This window comes from Solanum verrucosum, unplaced genomic scaffold (genome assembly GCF_900185275.1).
Source record: "Solanum verrucosum unplaced genomic scaffold, falcon-dt-bn FXZP01000124.1, whole genome shotgun sequence".
NCBI classification, from domain to species: domain Eukaryota; kingdom Viridiplantae; phylum Streptophyta; class Magnoliopsida; order Solanales; family Solanaceae; genus Solanum; species Solanum verrucosum.
Window position 1 is genome coordinate 191,329 of NW_026020142.1, and position 13,386 is coordinate 204,714.

At 33.8% G+C, this 13,386-nt stretch overlaps 2 protein-coding genes across 2 annotated transcripts; both read left to right on the forward strand.

Moving 5' to 3' along the window:
- Positions 1-6,215: 6,215 nt before the first annotated feature.
- LOC125827531 (uncharacterized) lies at positions 6,216-6,887 on the forward strand. Its single transcript, XM_049506823.1, has one exon. The coding sequence runs from the start codon at positions 6,216-6,218 to the stop codon at positions 6,885-6,887; it is 672 nt and encodes a 223-aa protein (XP_049362780.1).
- A 28-nt stretch (positions 6,888-6,915) lies between these two features.
- LOC125827532 (uncharacterized) lies at positions 6,916-7,818 on the forward strand. Its single transcript, XM_049506824.1, has one exon. It carries the CDS (start codon positions 6,916-6,918, stop codon positions 7,816-7,818), a length of 903 nt encoding a protein of 300 aa, XP_049362781.1.
- Positions 7,819-13,386: the final 5,568 nt, after the last annotated feature.

Genomic DNA, 13,386 nt, shown 5'->3' on the forward strand with positions numbered 1-13,386 from the left:
CTCTGTGTAATGTACTTTCTTTCCACAATTGTAGCACTTCTCCATTTACCGGTTGTTGAAGCCTTTCGCCTGCTTGTTTTGTTGTTGACTTCTTTGATGTTGATTCTTTTGGTCTCCTCCAGGACGTGAGCTTCTCTTTGATTCTCTTTTTATAGTCTTTCCTTTTACTTAAGAGTGTCTTATCTTCATCTTTTATAGTGAGACTTGATAATGGTTTCTCCAAATCTTCTTCACTTGCCAACATATTTTCCAACTCAAAAAAGTTGGTTTTGTGGCCCATCCTCGTGTGACTGTAATTATGCCTATATATTTTGGCCTTAGACCATGAACAATGATTCGCCTCATTCTAGTCTCTGTGATAACATTCTCTAGATATAATTTTGATATTTCATTAAGTGAAGATTTACTTTTGAATTTTTTTTACTAATCTTCATATTTCGTTGAGAGATCAACAAAAGATCATTTTCAAACCTTTGCAATCTCGCATCATTCTTCTTTGTGAAAATCGCCGCCAGTGTGTCCCAAGATTCTTTGGGTGTCTTGGCCGTCTTAAATCATTGCAAGAACTCATCCTCAATTGTTACACTGAGAGCATACATGACATTTCCATCTTTGGCCTTCTACCTTTTTGCTGCATCAACATCTTTAGTGGTGTGGTGTGATCCACAGATGATATCCCATAATTCCTGGCTGAGAAAATAATATTGCATTCTCGTGCACCATGATTCGTAGTTGTTTGTATTGAGCTTCTCAATGCTATTAAGGTTGCTTGTGAAATCCGTCATTGATAAGTGTCTCGCGATTTGTAGCCGCCGACAATAGCTTGTAAGATCTTCTTTGAGTTGCTACCTTGCTACCACTTGTTGGATATTGTTTTGGTGATGGACATAATGGATTTCTAACATTCATAATTTTATTATATCAAAGTAAGGACCATCTATGGTATTACAATTCTAACACAAAATATTTCTTGTGCTCACACTCTAGCGGCTCTCTCTTATCTCACACACTTGTTATTTGCTCTTTTGCTTTCTTTTCACTTATTAACTTACTTTTTTACTTGCTTTCTTACTTCTGGTTGGTTACAATACAATGAACCACCTCTATTTACATGTGGTGATGGGAGAATCTATCTAAGGGGTTTTCTATTATATTCTAGAACGGTCTTCTAACAACCTAATTCTAGAATTACCTTTTCTAGAACATTTCTATACTTTTCTCTTTAGAATACTCATTCTAGAGATCTTCCTTTATTTCTTTACAAATCTTAAATATTTTAGATTATTTTTTTAAATGTCATTGGATATTAATTAAGTTGGTGATGAATTCTTAATAATTAGATCATAAAGTGGGATAATTTCAACAAACAATTAGTTAGTATAAAAAGACTTAACACTTAGTCTACCTTGTTTTATTATTACAGTAATCATATCATATATATATAAAAGAGAACCTTAGGCTCGCCTATGTGGAGCCACCACAAACCAGAATTTCCTTTTAATTTATTTATTTCCAAAACAATCTTTCCCTTTCATGAAAAGTTGTGACACTTATGAAAGTTGTGACTTTTATGAAATGTTGCAACTTTAATGAAGAGTTGCGACTTTTATGAAAAGTTACGACTTTAATGAACAGATGTGACTTTTATGAAAGTTTTGACTTTTATGGGCCTTTCCGAAGTGTTGCAACTTTTCCAAATAGTTCTAACTTTTTCGATAAGGCACACTAAACATTTGTTGACACTACCCTTGTTGTCTATAAATAGAGGAATTTCCTCTCATTTTAAAACAACGAAAATTCTGAACCTCATCTTCTTCTTCTTCACGATTAAATATTTGTGTACTTTGCTCCTGTTGACTAGCTCACTGCACCATTGCTTATGTTATTGATCCTGGTATGTATTTTTATAGTCATTAATTTATCCTTATGTTATTAAGGGCAAATAATAAGATGTAATCATTTTCATTTTCCTTTACATTACTAATCTTTGTTACTACGTAATCTTGTATGTAAGATAATATAGTATTTTAGTTGAATGAATGATAGGTTTTACGTATTATTTTATAAATTTGGTGATATTAAATTCTCACGCGAAGCGCGGGTAATTTTACTTGTAAATAATAATATTCAAAAGTCAATTCTCTAACTTAAGAAGAGTTTCAAGTTAAGACAACCACTAGGAATGGGGTTAAGGTATTATAATCTTATTTGTAACATCTTGCAACTAGAAAGAACTAGAAAGAAGTTAAAATCTAGAAATAGTCATTTTTGGAAAGTACAAGGAAATCTGCAAAATTTTAAGTTAAAGTGAGTTTTTGGTCAACTTCAAACGACCATAACTCCTAGCTCAGGAAGAGTTAGGTGTAGTTCCATATATGGATGGAAAGCTCTTGGAATGATCTTTCCAACATTTCCAAGTTTGTGTGATTCTAAGTTCGGATGAGTGAGTTATTCCCTTTGGAAGTTGGGCTACTGGATTAAGGAAATGTCCAATCCAGAATTTTAAGGGGTACTTTAGTCTTTTCATTGCCCTATTATTTTAATCCATTTTAGGAGTTTAATATGGGTTAAATCAGATTTTATTCAATTTGACAATTTGGGTTTTCACGCTAGTGCTAAGTAGAAAGGAGCAGAAGAAGCAAGAACATTCAAGATCGTCGAAGTTTGGCTTGTGGAATTCGTCGGGGGTGATCGCTACAAGGTATGTGAGATCACATAGCGTCGGGTTAGTTCACCCACGTGCCAAGCATATTTAATTCAGTGATTTCGTTCTAAAAGAGTTAGAATTTGATGTTCTTGAGTTATGTTCTTGAATTGTTTTCATTCTTGAACTTACATGGGATTGATGGGTTTTCTTGATACGTTTTAGCTATTGTTAGGAGTTATTCCGAGTTAGATTATAGTGTACATAAGTTGGGTATCTGAATCTAAGAAAGTATTGAGAAAAGGAATCGATTTAAAACGATTTAGGATTAGAAAATAAGTTGAAAAACTCGTCAGACGTACCTAGGAAGGGCCAGGCCCGTCGCGCCCCCATAGCGCCAGGAGGCTGGAGCGACGCGCTTGCAGTGCGCCCAAAACGAGCCCCAGTAAATTGGGGCCTGGTACGGCGCGCTAGGGACGCGTCTGAATCGGCGTTTTTCACCTAGCTTTTGTCATTTAAGTCCATTTAAAGTTTATTAACACTTTCCATTGATCCTAACTACTCTAAATGACTTCTAAACACCTAGAAATCATCCATAAACATGAATCATAACTTGAATCCATAAATCCAAAGTCAATGAAAGTCAAGAGCCAAGTCTACGAAGTTCTTTCAAAAGTCTTTTCAAGAAGTCTTTTGCAAAATGTTTTTAACTTTGTTTTAAGACTTAATTTTTGAAGTTGAGTAAAGAGTAAGAGCAAAGTTCATTTTCTTTTAAAATGATATATGAGAACTAAGTATTTCAAGAGTAAATGTTTCCACATTTAAGATGGGAGGAAACTGAGATTTCCAAAAGAGTTTTGAACACCCAAAAGGGAACATTGATTTCAAGAGAGCTTTTTAATCTAAGTTTGAGCAATTATCTCAAACCAGGAAGAAGTTGTTTTCAAAACATATGAGCTAAGTATATTTTGGGAGTAGTATTGAGCACCGATATGGGGGACGCGAGTTATATTAACTCAAGCCCCCATAAACCATGTAGCCATCATGGGCAGAAAAAGGATCATACTTTTTAGATGATTCCTTAGTGTGAACACCTAAGTTTTGACCAAAACATAAAAATTTTACACCCAATTTTAATACTTAAATATTATTATTTCAGTAGGGTTTATATTTAAAATAAATTGAAAATTACAACAAATTATAAGCTCACTTTATGTTTTAAAGTTTAATAAAGAAAGCTTTTGAATTTAACGTATTTTGTTTTAATCTTTCAAATTTTATTTAGTCTAAAAATAATAATAGTCGTATATATCATGGAAAAGTAGAAAAAATAATAATAATAAAAGATAAAAAGAAGAGTCCTAAAAATTTTCAAAATTACCTTACCTTTATCCTAATTACCCTCAACTTCCTTAACTTATTTGCTAAAAAATCTCCTTCCATTTAGTTTTATTTTTTTTTTATTCTATTTTTTTGTTTGTTTTGTTCTTGCACGATCTTTTACACGTTTGTTTTTATTATTATTATTATTATTATTATTTCTTTCTTTCTTTTCTCTTCGTTCTTTCTTTCTTTCTTTTTTATTTTTTTTGTTAAATATCATATTACTATTTTTCTTCCTTTATCTCAACCCTAAAATTCTCAACTAAAATTTAAATTAAATTATATTCCCACTCCATCACGTTCCTTTTAATTAGCACAAGACTCACACCCAAAACAATTATAAAAACACACGCTCAGTAAAGAAAAAAGACAGACATATACAGAGATACACAAAAACACAGAGAAAAAAAAAAGATAACAAAAAGTGAGTTTTATTTTGAAAATTAAGTCAACGTTCAAGGTTTCACTCAAGGTTTCGGATTCATGGCTCTTTAAAGTTAATATTAGCTATTAACTTTGGAAATCAGTAGATCGTAGCAGTTGTTTTTGTGGTATTAATTTTCGCACCGAGGTAACTCTAAATTCTCGCATGATTTAAATAGAATACTTGTATGAAAACTCGATTCCAATAATATGAAGTTTTTTGAATCGCATATTATTATTATGTTTAAATCCAATACATCTTGATTTTCCACCTGTCCAGCAAAAGCAGAGAAAGTTTAAGACAACATGAGCGATAAAATTAAAGAGGAAATCATGAAGCAACTGACTGCAAATGTGATCAGAGTTGTCCAATACACTACCTGGTTGGCTAATGTTGTGCCAGTGCCAAAGAAAGATGGAAAGATCAGAGTTTGTGTTGATTACAGAGATTTAAACAAAGCAAGTCCAAAGGACAATTTTCCATTACCCAACATTCACATCCTGGTTGATAATTGTGCCAAACACGAGATTCAATCTTTTGTGGACTGTTACGCCGGATATCACCAAATTCTCATGGATGAAGAAGATGCAGAAAAAACTGCTTTCACCACCCCATGGGGTACATATTGTTATAGAGTCATGCCATTCGGTCTGAAGAATGGGAGCAACCTACATGAGAGCTATGACTACCATATTCCATGACATGATGCATAAAGAAGTTGAGGTATATGTCGATGATGTCATCATTAAATCTAGAACGCAAGCGACCATGTGCGTGATCTAAGAAAATTCTTCGAAAGATTGAGAAAGTACAACCTCAAGCTTAATCCAGCTAAATGTGCATTTGGAGTGCCATCTGGCAAACTTTTGGGTTTTATAGTTAGTCGAAGAGGCATTGAATTGGACCCCTCTAAGATAAAGTCCATTCGAGAATTGCCACCTCCAAAAACCAAAACTGAAGTCATGAGTTTTCTGGGAAGGTTAAACTATATCAGCAGGTTCATTGCTCAACTCACCGCCACATGTGAGCCGATATTCAAGTTGTTGAAAAAGGACGCTGCTATCAAATGGACAAGTGAGTGTCAGGAGGCTTTTGACAAAATTAAGGAATATTTAGCAAACCCTCCGGTATTGGTCCCACCAGAACCTGTAGGCCGTTATTCTTATATCTTTCAGTGATGGATAATTCATTTGGTTGCGTTTTAGGACAACATGACATTACGGGAAAAAAGGAACAAGCCATTTATTATTTGAGCAAAAAGTTCACAAGCTATGAGGCAAAGTACACTCTGTTAGAAAAGACTTGTTGCGCTTTGACTTGGGTTGCCCAAAAATTGAAACACTATCTTTTGTCCTACACGACCTATCTTATATCTCGAATGGATCCTTTGAAATATATTTTTCAAAAATCCATGCCAACAGGTAGGTTGGCAAAATGGCAGATTTTGCTTACGGAATTTGATATTATTTATGTCACTCGCACCGCCATGAAAGCACAAGCGTTGGCCGATCATTTAGCAGAGAATCCGGTCGATGACGAATACGAGCCCCTAAGGACATACTTCCCTGATGAAAAATCAACTCTATTGAGGAAGAAATTCCTAATGATGGTCACGTGTGGAAATTATATTTTGATGGGGCTGTCAACAAAAATGGAGTAGGAATTGGGGCAGTTCTTATCTCACCAAACGAATGTCATTATCCTGCCACAGCACGACTTCGATTCTTTTCTACCAACAACACAACAGAATACGAAGCTTGCATCATGGGTTTGAATATGGCAATAAATCTGGATGTGCAGGAGTTGGTGGTTTTAGGGGATTCCGATTTGCTCATTCGACAAGCTCGAGGCGAATGGGAGACTCGAGACATTAAACTCATGCCGTACAAACAATGTTTAGAAAACCTCATCAAAAGATTCAAGTCCATTGAATTCAGGTACATTCCCAGGTTTCACAATGAGTTAGCTGATGCTTTGGCCACCCTAGCCTCGATGCTTCCATACCCGGGTAATACCTATATTGACCCGTTGGAAATCCAAGTTAGGGATCAACATGGTTATTGCAATATAATTGAAGTAGAGCCAGACGGTGAGCCCTGGTATCACGACATTAAACGGTTTTTAAAAGCTAAAGAATATCCAATACATGCTGATAGAGATAAAAAAAGAACTATTAGGCGACTCGCCAATGGGTTCTTCTTGAGTGGCGATATCTTATATAAAAGGACTCCAGATTTGAATCTATTGCGATGTGTGAATATTCAAGAAGCAGAAACAATTATGAATGAGGTGCATTCAGGGGTTTGTGGCCCTCACATGAATGGTTATGTTCTAGCAAAAAAGATTATCCGGGCAGGGTACTATTGGTTGACCATGGAGCGAGATTGCTTCGATTTGTACGCAGGTGCCATCAGTGCCAAATTCATAGCGACTTGATTCACTCACCCCCTTTAGAGTTCACCCTATGTCTGCTCCGTGGCCTTTTGTGGCTTGGGGAATGGACGTTATTGGGCCGATTGAGCCGAAAGCATCTAATGGGCATCGGTTTATTTTAGTTGCCATCGACTACTTTACCAAATGGGTGGAAGCTGTCACATTCAAATCAGTCACCAAGAAAGCAGTGGTGGACTTTGTTCATTCAAACATCATATGTCGTTTCGGCATACCAAAAATCATTATTACAGACAATGCAGCGAATCTCAACAGCCACCTGATGAAGGAAGTTTGTGAGCAATTTAAAATTGTTCATCGTCATTCAACCCCTTATCGACCCAAAGCAAATGGGGCTGTTGAAGCGGCAAATAAAAACATCAAGAAGATTCTTAGGAGAATGGTGCAAGGATCTAGACAGTGGCATGAAAAACTACCATTTGCTCTCTTGGGATACCACACGACTATTCGTACGTCAGTCGGTGCAACTCCTTACTTATTGGTTTACGGAACTGAGGCTGTCATACCCGCAGAAGTTGAAATCCCTTCTCTTCGAATCATTGTCGAAGCAGAAATTGAGGACACGGAATGGGTTAAATCAAGGTTAGAACAATTAGCACTGATAGACGAAAAACGGTTGACATCAATTTGCTTTGGTCAATTATATCAGCAGAGGATGGCTCGAGCTTATAACAAGAAGGTACGCCCAAGAAATTTTGAAGTCGGTCAACTTGTTGTGAAACGCATCCTTCCCCATCAAGACGAGGCCAAAGGAAAGTTTGCCCCAAATTGGCAAGGCCCTTATGTTATTAAACAAGTGCTATCAAAAGGAGCTTTGCAACTGGCAGTATGGAGGAAAAGGCGATCGACACAATTGTTAACGCAGATTCGATCAAAAGATACTACGTTTAACACTTTTGTTATGACACTCTCATGATTGACATTCTCAAGATGAGAGGATAAAAATGTATCCTCCTTTATTTCAAACACCACTTGTCTGGTGCAAAAAAAAAGTTTCATTGAACTACGTTCGACCTGATTCCTAAGAGGATACGTAGGCAGCCCTTCATTGGGGTTCGGTCTAATCACTAATAAAACAATAATTCTTCAATTCTCCAAGGGCTGAGACATGACATTGTGACCTACGGTGTGTTACAACAAAAAATAAAAAAATAAAAAAATGAGAGAGTCTTATGAGTGAAAACCCTCACGGGCACCATAAGACGATAGTAAGTTGAGAGAAAGAGATAAGAATGTCTTATTGGTGGAAAACCATGAAGGGCACCATTGATCAAATGATGACATTCCGTCTTGGCATGAGCACACAATCAAGATAGAAGTCAGGCTATAGACTGAAAGGTACAACATTGTTTCAAGATTCGGACAACTTAGAAGGATCAAACGTTCAGTCCAAATGCATGTCATGATTCATTAAGTGGTCACGTACTTTCAGATAAGATTCTTTTCATTCCTTTTAAACATACTTATTATTTCCTCTTCTAAAGACATAACTTTTCTTTCATAACCCTTTCATTTGTGTCATTTGTACTTGTGTTCGGTATTCTTTGAGTCTCATTCAGCATAAACTCGCGTCAAGTGAGAAAATCAAATTAAAGTAGCGAAATTGACTACGGTATTTCCAGTTGAATGTTGGGGGCATGCACAACATTGACTAGGGCTGTGAACCAATCGAGAAAAAAAAATATCAAAAAATTCGATACCGTGTGAAAATCGATAAAGCAAGAAAGTTGCTTTGGAAAGGATGAACCCCACAACGTGCACAAAATGGAAATGGTCAAAATGTTCATAAGAAGTGTTTCAAGGAAGATAAGGACGTCTCTAAAGCATCTTCAAGCTATTCGCGCAATCGTCAATATGATGATTCTTTCAACCAACACAGATTCAAAGTCAAACTCCACAAGATATTCGAAGTCACAAACCAACCACCATTTAGAAAAACTAACAAAATATTCTTTGTTTAAAATAGGTACAAAGAAAAATCGTGCAAGTAATTCGCGAGAGTCAAACGCCACGGTAAGTTCTTGAATCCCTGTCTCTCCTACAATATGCACCATAATAATAATAATAACAATAAAAAGATTTTTTTCTTAATAAAATCTGGGGCATTTTATTTTATTTTTATTTTTGTTTGTTTCTTTTATGTTTGGAAAATGTACAAAAATAAAAATAAAATAAAATAAATGATCTTAAATATAATAATAATAATAATAATAATAATATAGTAAAAAAATAAAAAATATACATATAATCCCTATTTTATTTTTTCATGTCTTCACAGGGTACAATAATCCCTGGTTGCATATAGGCACAATAACCCTATTTTATTTTTCATGTCTTCACAGGGCACAATAACCCTGGTTGCATATAGGGCACAATAACCCCTATTTTATTTTTCATGTCTTCACAGGGCACAATAACCCTGGTTGCATATAGGGCACAATAACCCTATTTTATTTTCATGTCTTCACAGGGCACAATAACCCTGGTTGCATATGGCACAATAATCCCTATTTTATTTTTCATGTCTTCACAGGGCACAATAACCCTGGTTGCATATAGGGCACAATAACCCTATTTTATTTTTCATGTCTTCACAGGGACAAATAACCCCTGGTTGCATATAGGGCACAATAACCCTATTTTATTTTTCATGTCTTCACAGGGCACAATAACCCCTGGTTGCATATAGGGCACAATAACCCTATTTTATTTTTTCATGTCTTCACAGGGCACAATAACCCCTGGTTGCATATAGGGCACAATAACCCTATTTTATTTTTCATGTCTTCACAGGGCACAATAACCCTGGTTGCATATAGGGCACAATAACCCCTATTTTATTTTTCATGTCTTCACAGGGCACAATAACCCTGGTTGCATATAGGGCACAATAACCCCTGTTTTATTTTTTTCATGTCTTCTTCACAGGGTACAATAATCCCTGGTTGAATATAGGCACAATAACCCCTATTTTATTTTTTTCATCTCTTCACAGGGCACAATAACCCCTGGTTGCATATAGGGCACAATAACCCCTATTTTATTTTCATCTTCACAGGGCACAATAACCCCTGGTTGCATATAGGGCACAATAAACCCCTATTTTATTTTTCATGTCTTCACAGGGCACAATAACCCCTGGGCACAAAATACCCCTATTATTTTTTTCTTTCACAGGGCAGAATAACCTCTAGTTGCATATAGGGCACAATAAAACCTCTATTTTATCTTCATGTCTTCACAAGACACAATAACCCCTAGTTGCATATAGGGCACAATAACCCTTATTTTATTTTTCATGTCTTCACATGACACAATAATCCCTGGTTGCATATAGGGCACAATAACCCCTATTTTATTTTTTTTATGTCTTCACAGGGTACAATAACCCCTGGTTGCATATAGGGAACAATAACTCCTATTTTATTTTTTTTCATGACTTCACAGGGCACAATAACCCCTGGTGCATATAGGGCACAATAGCCCCTATCTTATTTTTTTTCATGTCTTTACAGGGCTCAATAATCCCTGGTTGCGTATAGGCCACAATAACCCTTATCTTTTTTTTATGACTTCACAGGGCGTAATAACCTCCGGTTATATTGGGCACAAATATCCCTTTATTTTATTTTATAAAAGTATATTATTATTATGCCTAGTACAAACTTTTATAGCTTTCATCAATAACTCACAAAATTTTCCTAGTGCATACTGGGGCAGAAAAATTGTTTCGTTTGTTTGTTTTGTTTTATGGCGTGCAGGGTTCTACATTGTATACCAATTTGAAGTCAAGAATAAAATCCTTGTTTTGATTAGAGAAACGAAGAATGCCAGATGTCATGACATTTAGAGTCGCTTTCAACCCATGTAACGACTCAACATATCATGAATCATCTTCTCAAGAAAACAAGCATTCAAAATATCATGCGGAAGAACGTCAACGACTCAAGTCAAATCATAAGTTTCAGATCTTAAATTCAAATATCAAGATCAAAGTTCGGAATCGATACCTACCCAAAAAGGGTGAAGCGATAACCGAAGATTCAAAATGAAGACTCAGTACTAGTGGAGTAGATATGATCTTGTATCTTTCCTTTCTATCCTATTGTATTTTTCCTTTTAATGTAACAGCTGGAGCTACGAACCGGAACCTCGACAAAACCTCACTCGACTACCTAAAATTATTCTCCCGTCCCTTCCTATATATGAACTACACCTGATTATTAACTCAGGGTAGATAGTTTGTCCAAAGTTAGGGCGCAATCAAACCTCTCTTCTTTTACTTATTTTCACATTTTTGGATAAATGTCTCGGTCAAAAAATTAGTCACAGTGTTCACGTCTTTGCATGAAAACCTTCATGTTTCCAAGCAAAGAGGGGCATACTGTGAACACCTAATTTTTGACCAAAACATAAAGATTTTACACCAATTTTAATACTTAAATATTATTATTTTAGTAGGGTATATTTAAAATAAATGAAAAATAAATAAATCTAAAATTACAACAAATATAAGCTCACTTTATGTTTAAAGTTTAATAAAGAAAGCTTTTGAATTTAACGTATTTTGTTTTAATCTTTCAACTTTTATCTAGTCTAAAAAAATAATAATAATCGTATATATCATGGAAAAGTAGAAAAAAAAAAGATAAAAAGAAGAGTCCTAAAAATTTCAAATTACCATACCCTTTTTCATAATTATCCCCAACTTCCTTAACTTATTTCCTAAAAATCCTCCTCCACATCTAGTTTAATTTTTTTTTATTATTATTATTTTTTCTCTCTTGCACGATCTTTTCTGAATTTTTTAACAATACACGTTTCCTACTTTTTTTGTGTTATTTGTTATTTATTTATTTATTATTATTATTTGTTGTTTTGTTAATATATATATTTTCTTCCTTTATCTCAACCCTAAAATTCTCAACTAAATTTTAAATTAAATCTTATTCCCACTCCATCACATTCTTTTTAATTAGCACCAGACTCACACCCAAAGCTATTATAAAAACACACGTTCAGAAAAAGAAAAAGAGACAGACACACAGATACACAGAAGGAACGAGAGAGAAAAAAAACACAGAGAGAAAAAGATAACAAAAGTGAGTTTTTATTTTGAGAATTAAGTCAACGTTCGAGGTTTCACTCAAGATTTTGGATTCGTGGCTCTTTAAAGTTAATATTAGCTATTAACTTTGGAAATCAGTAGATCGTAGCAGTTGTTTTTGTGGTATCAATTTTCGCAGCGAGGTAACTCTAAATTCTCGCATGATTTAAATAGAATACTTGTACGAAAACTTGATTCCAATAATATGAAGTTTTTGAATCGCATGTTATTATTATGTAATATCAATATGTGATGCATGTTGTGATTATTTTTGAGAATTTACGAACGCTTAGGAAAACGGAACCGAAGACGTTTCTTGTTTAAAAAATAATATAAAAATAAATATAAATGATGTACCATACATTTTTTATTATTATTGTCTTATACTCTTTAGATGCAATTAATATTGAAATTGGTTTCGTGATATTTAATTTTGAATAGTTAGTGTTTCTTGGAGCTTAGTTTTCACTTAAGAAAATTTTGTTGAAATTATTTGTATACTTGTTAGATTAGGATATAAACTGAAGTTTAATTGATCAGTGATTTAGAAAATCTATGTGGGTGTTTTAGTTTTTTTTATATTATTTTGAAAAAAATAGTTTGCCTTTAGAATAAGCATTAAGATGATTATCGATTTAATTCAAATTATTAAGAGGATATATGAATATTATTTAGAGATTTATGGTAAAAAATAAAATAATGAATAATTAGGAAAACTAAATAAAATAAAATGAGGCGAGAAAGCATAAAAAAAAAGAATAAACGTGATTAGAAAAGAATAATAAAAAAAATGATAAAGAAAGAAGAGAAAATAAGGCGTAACAGGAAAAAAAATTAAACCAAAAAGTAAGAAGAAAAAATAAAGAAACAGAATGTTAAAAAACATATAACAGAAAAAAAAAAAAAGGAAAAGATAAGAAGAAGGAAACAAAATGTAAGAAAAAAAATAAATAAAAAAAAAACAGTAGAAGAAGAAGAAAAGCTACAGAACGTTAAAAATTAAAAAAAAATAAAGAAGAAAAACGTGTAGCTAAAAAATATTAAAAAAATTCCTAAACATAAAATTTTAATTCCTATTTTAAATCCAAAAAAAAAAAATACAATCCTAAATTAACTTAAACTCTAAAAATCTCTTTCTCATACAAATTTTAATTCCTAGCAACTAGATACCAATATATATTCTACCCATAATAACATTAAAAATAAATAAAAATACAAATAGTAGCAGAAAAGTAAAAGAAAAAGGAAAAAGAAAATATGGATGTTTCAAGTTTCAAATTAATGGACACACACCGAAAAAATAAGACTATTTTAAATAGATTTAAAATAAATAAGACAGTTTTTAAATAGGTTTAAAATAAATCAGAGAATGAGGGT

Bases quoted from the DNA above. Each gene is read 5' to 3' on its own strand.
- LOC125827531 (XM_049506823.1), top strand. From the start codon at position 6,216: ATGGGTTTGAATATGGCAATAAATCTGGATGTGCAGGAGTTGGTGGTT.
- LOC125827532 (XM_049506824.1), top strand. From the start codon at position 6,916: ATGTCTGCTCCGTGGCCTTTTGTGGCTTGGGGAATGGACGTTATTGGG.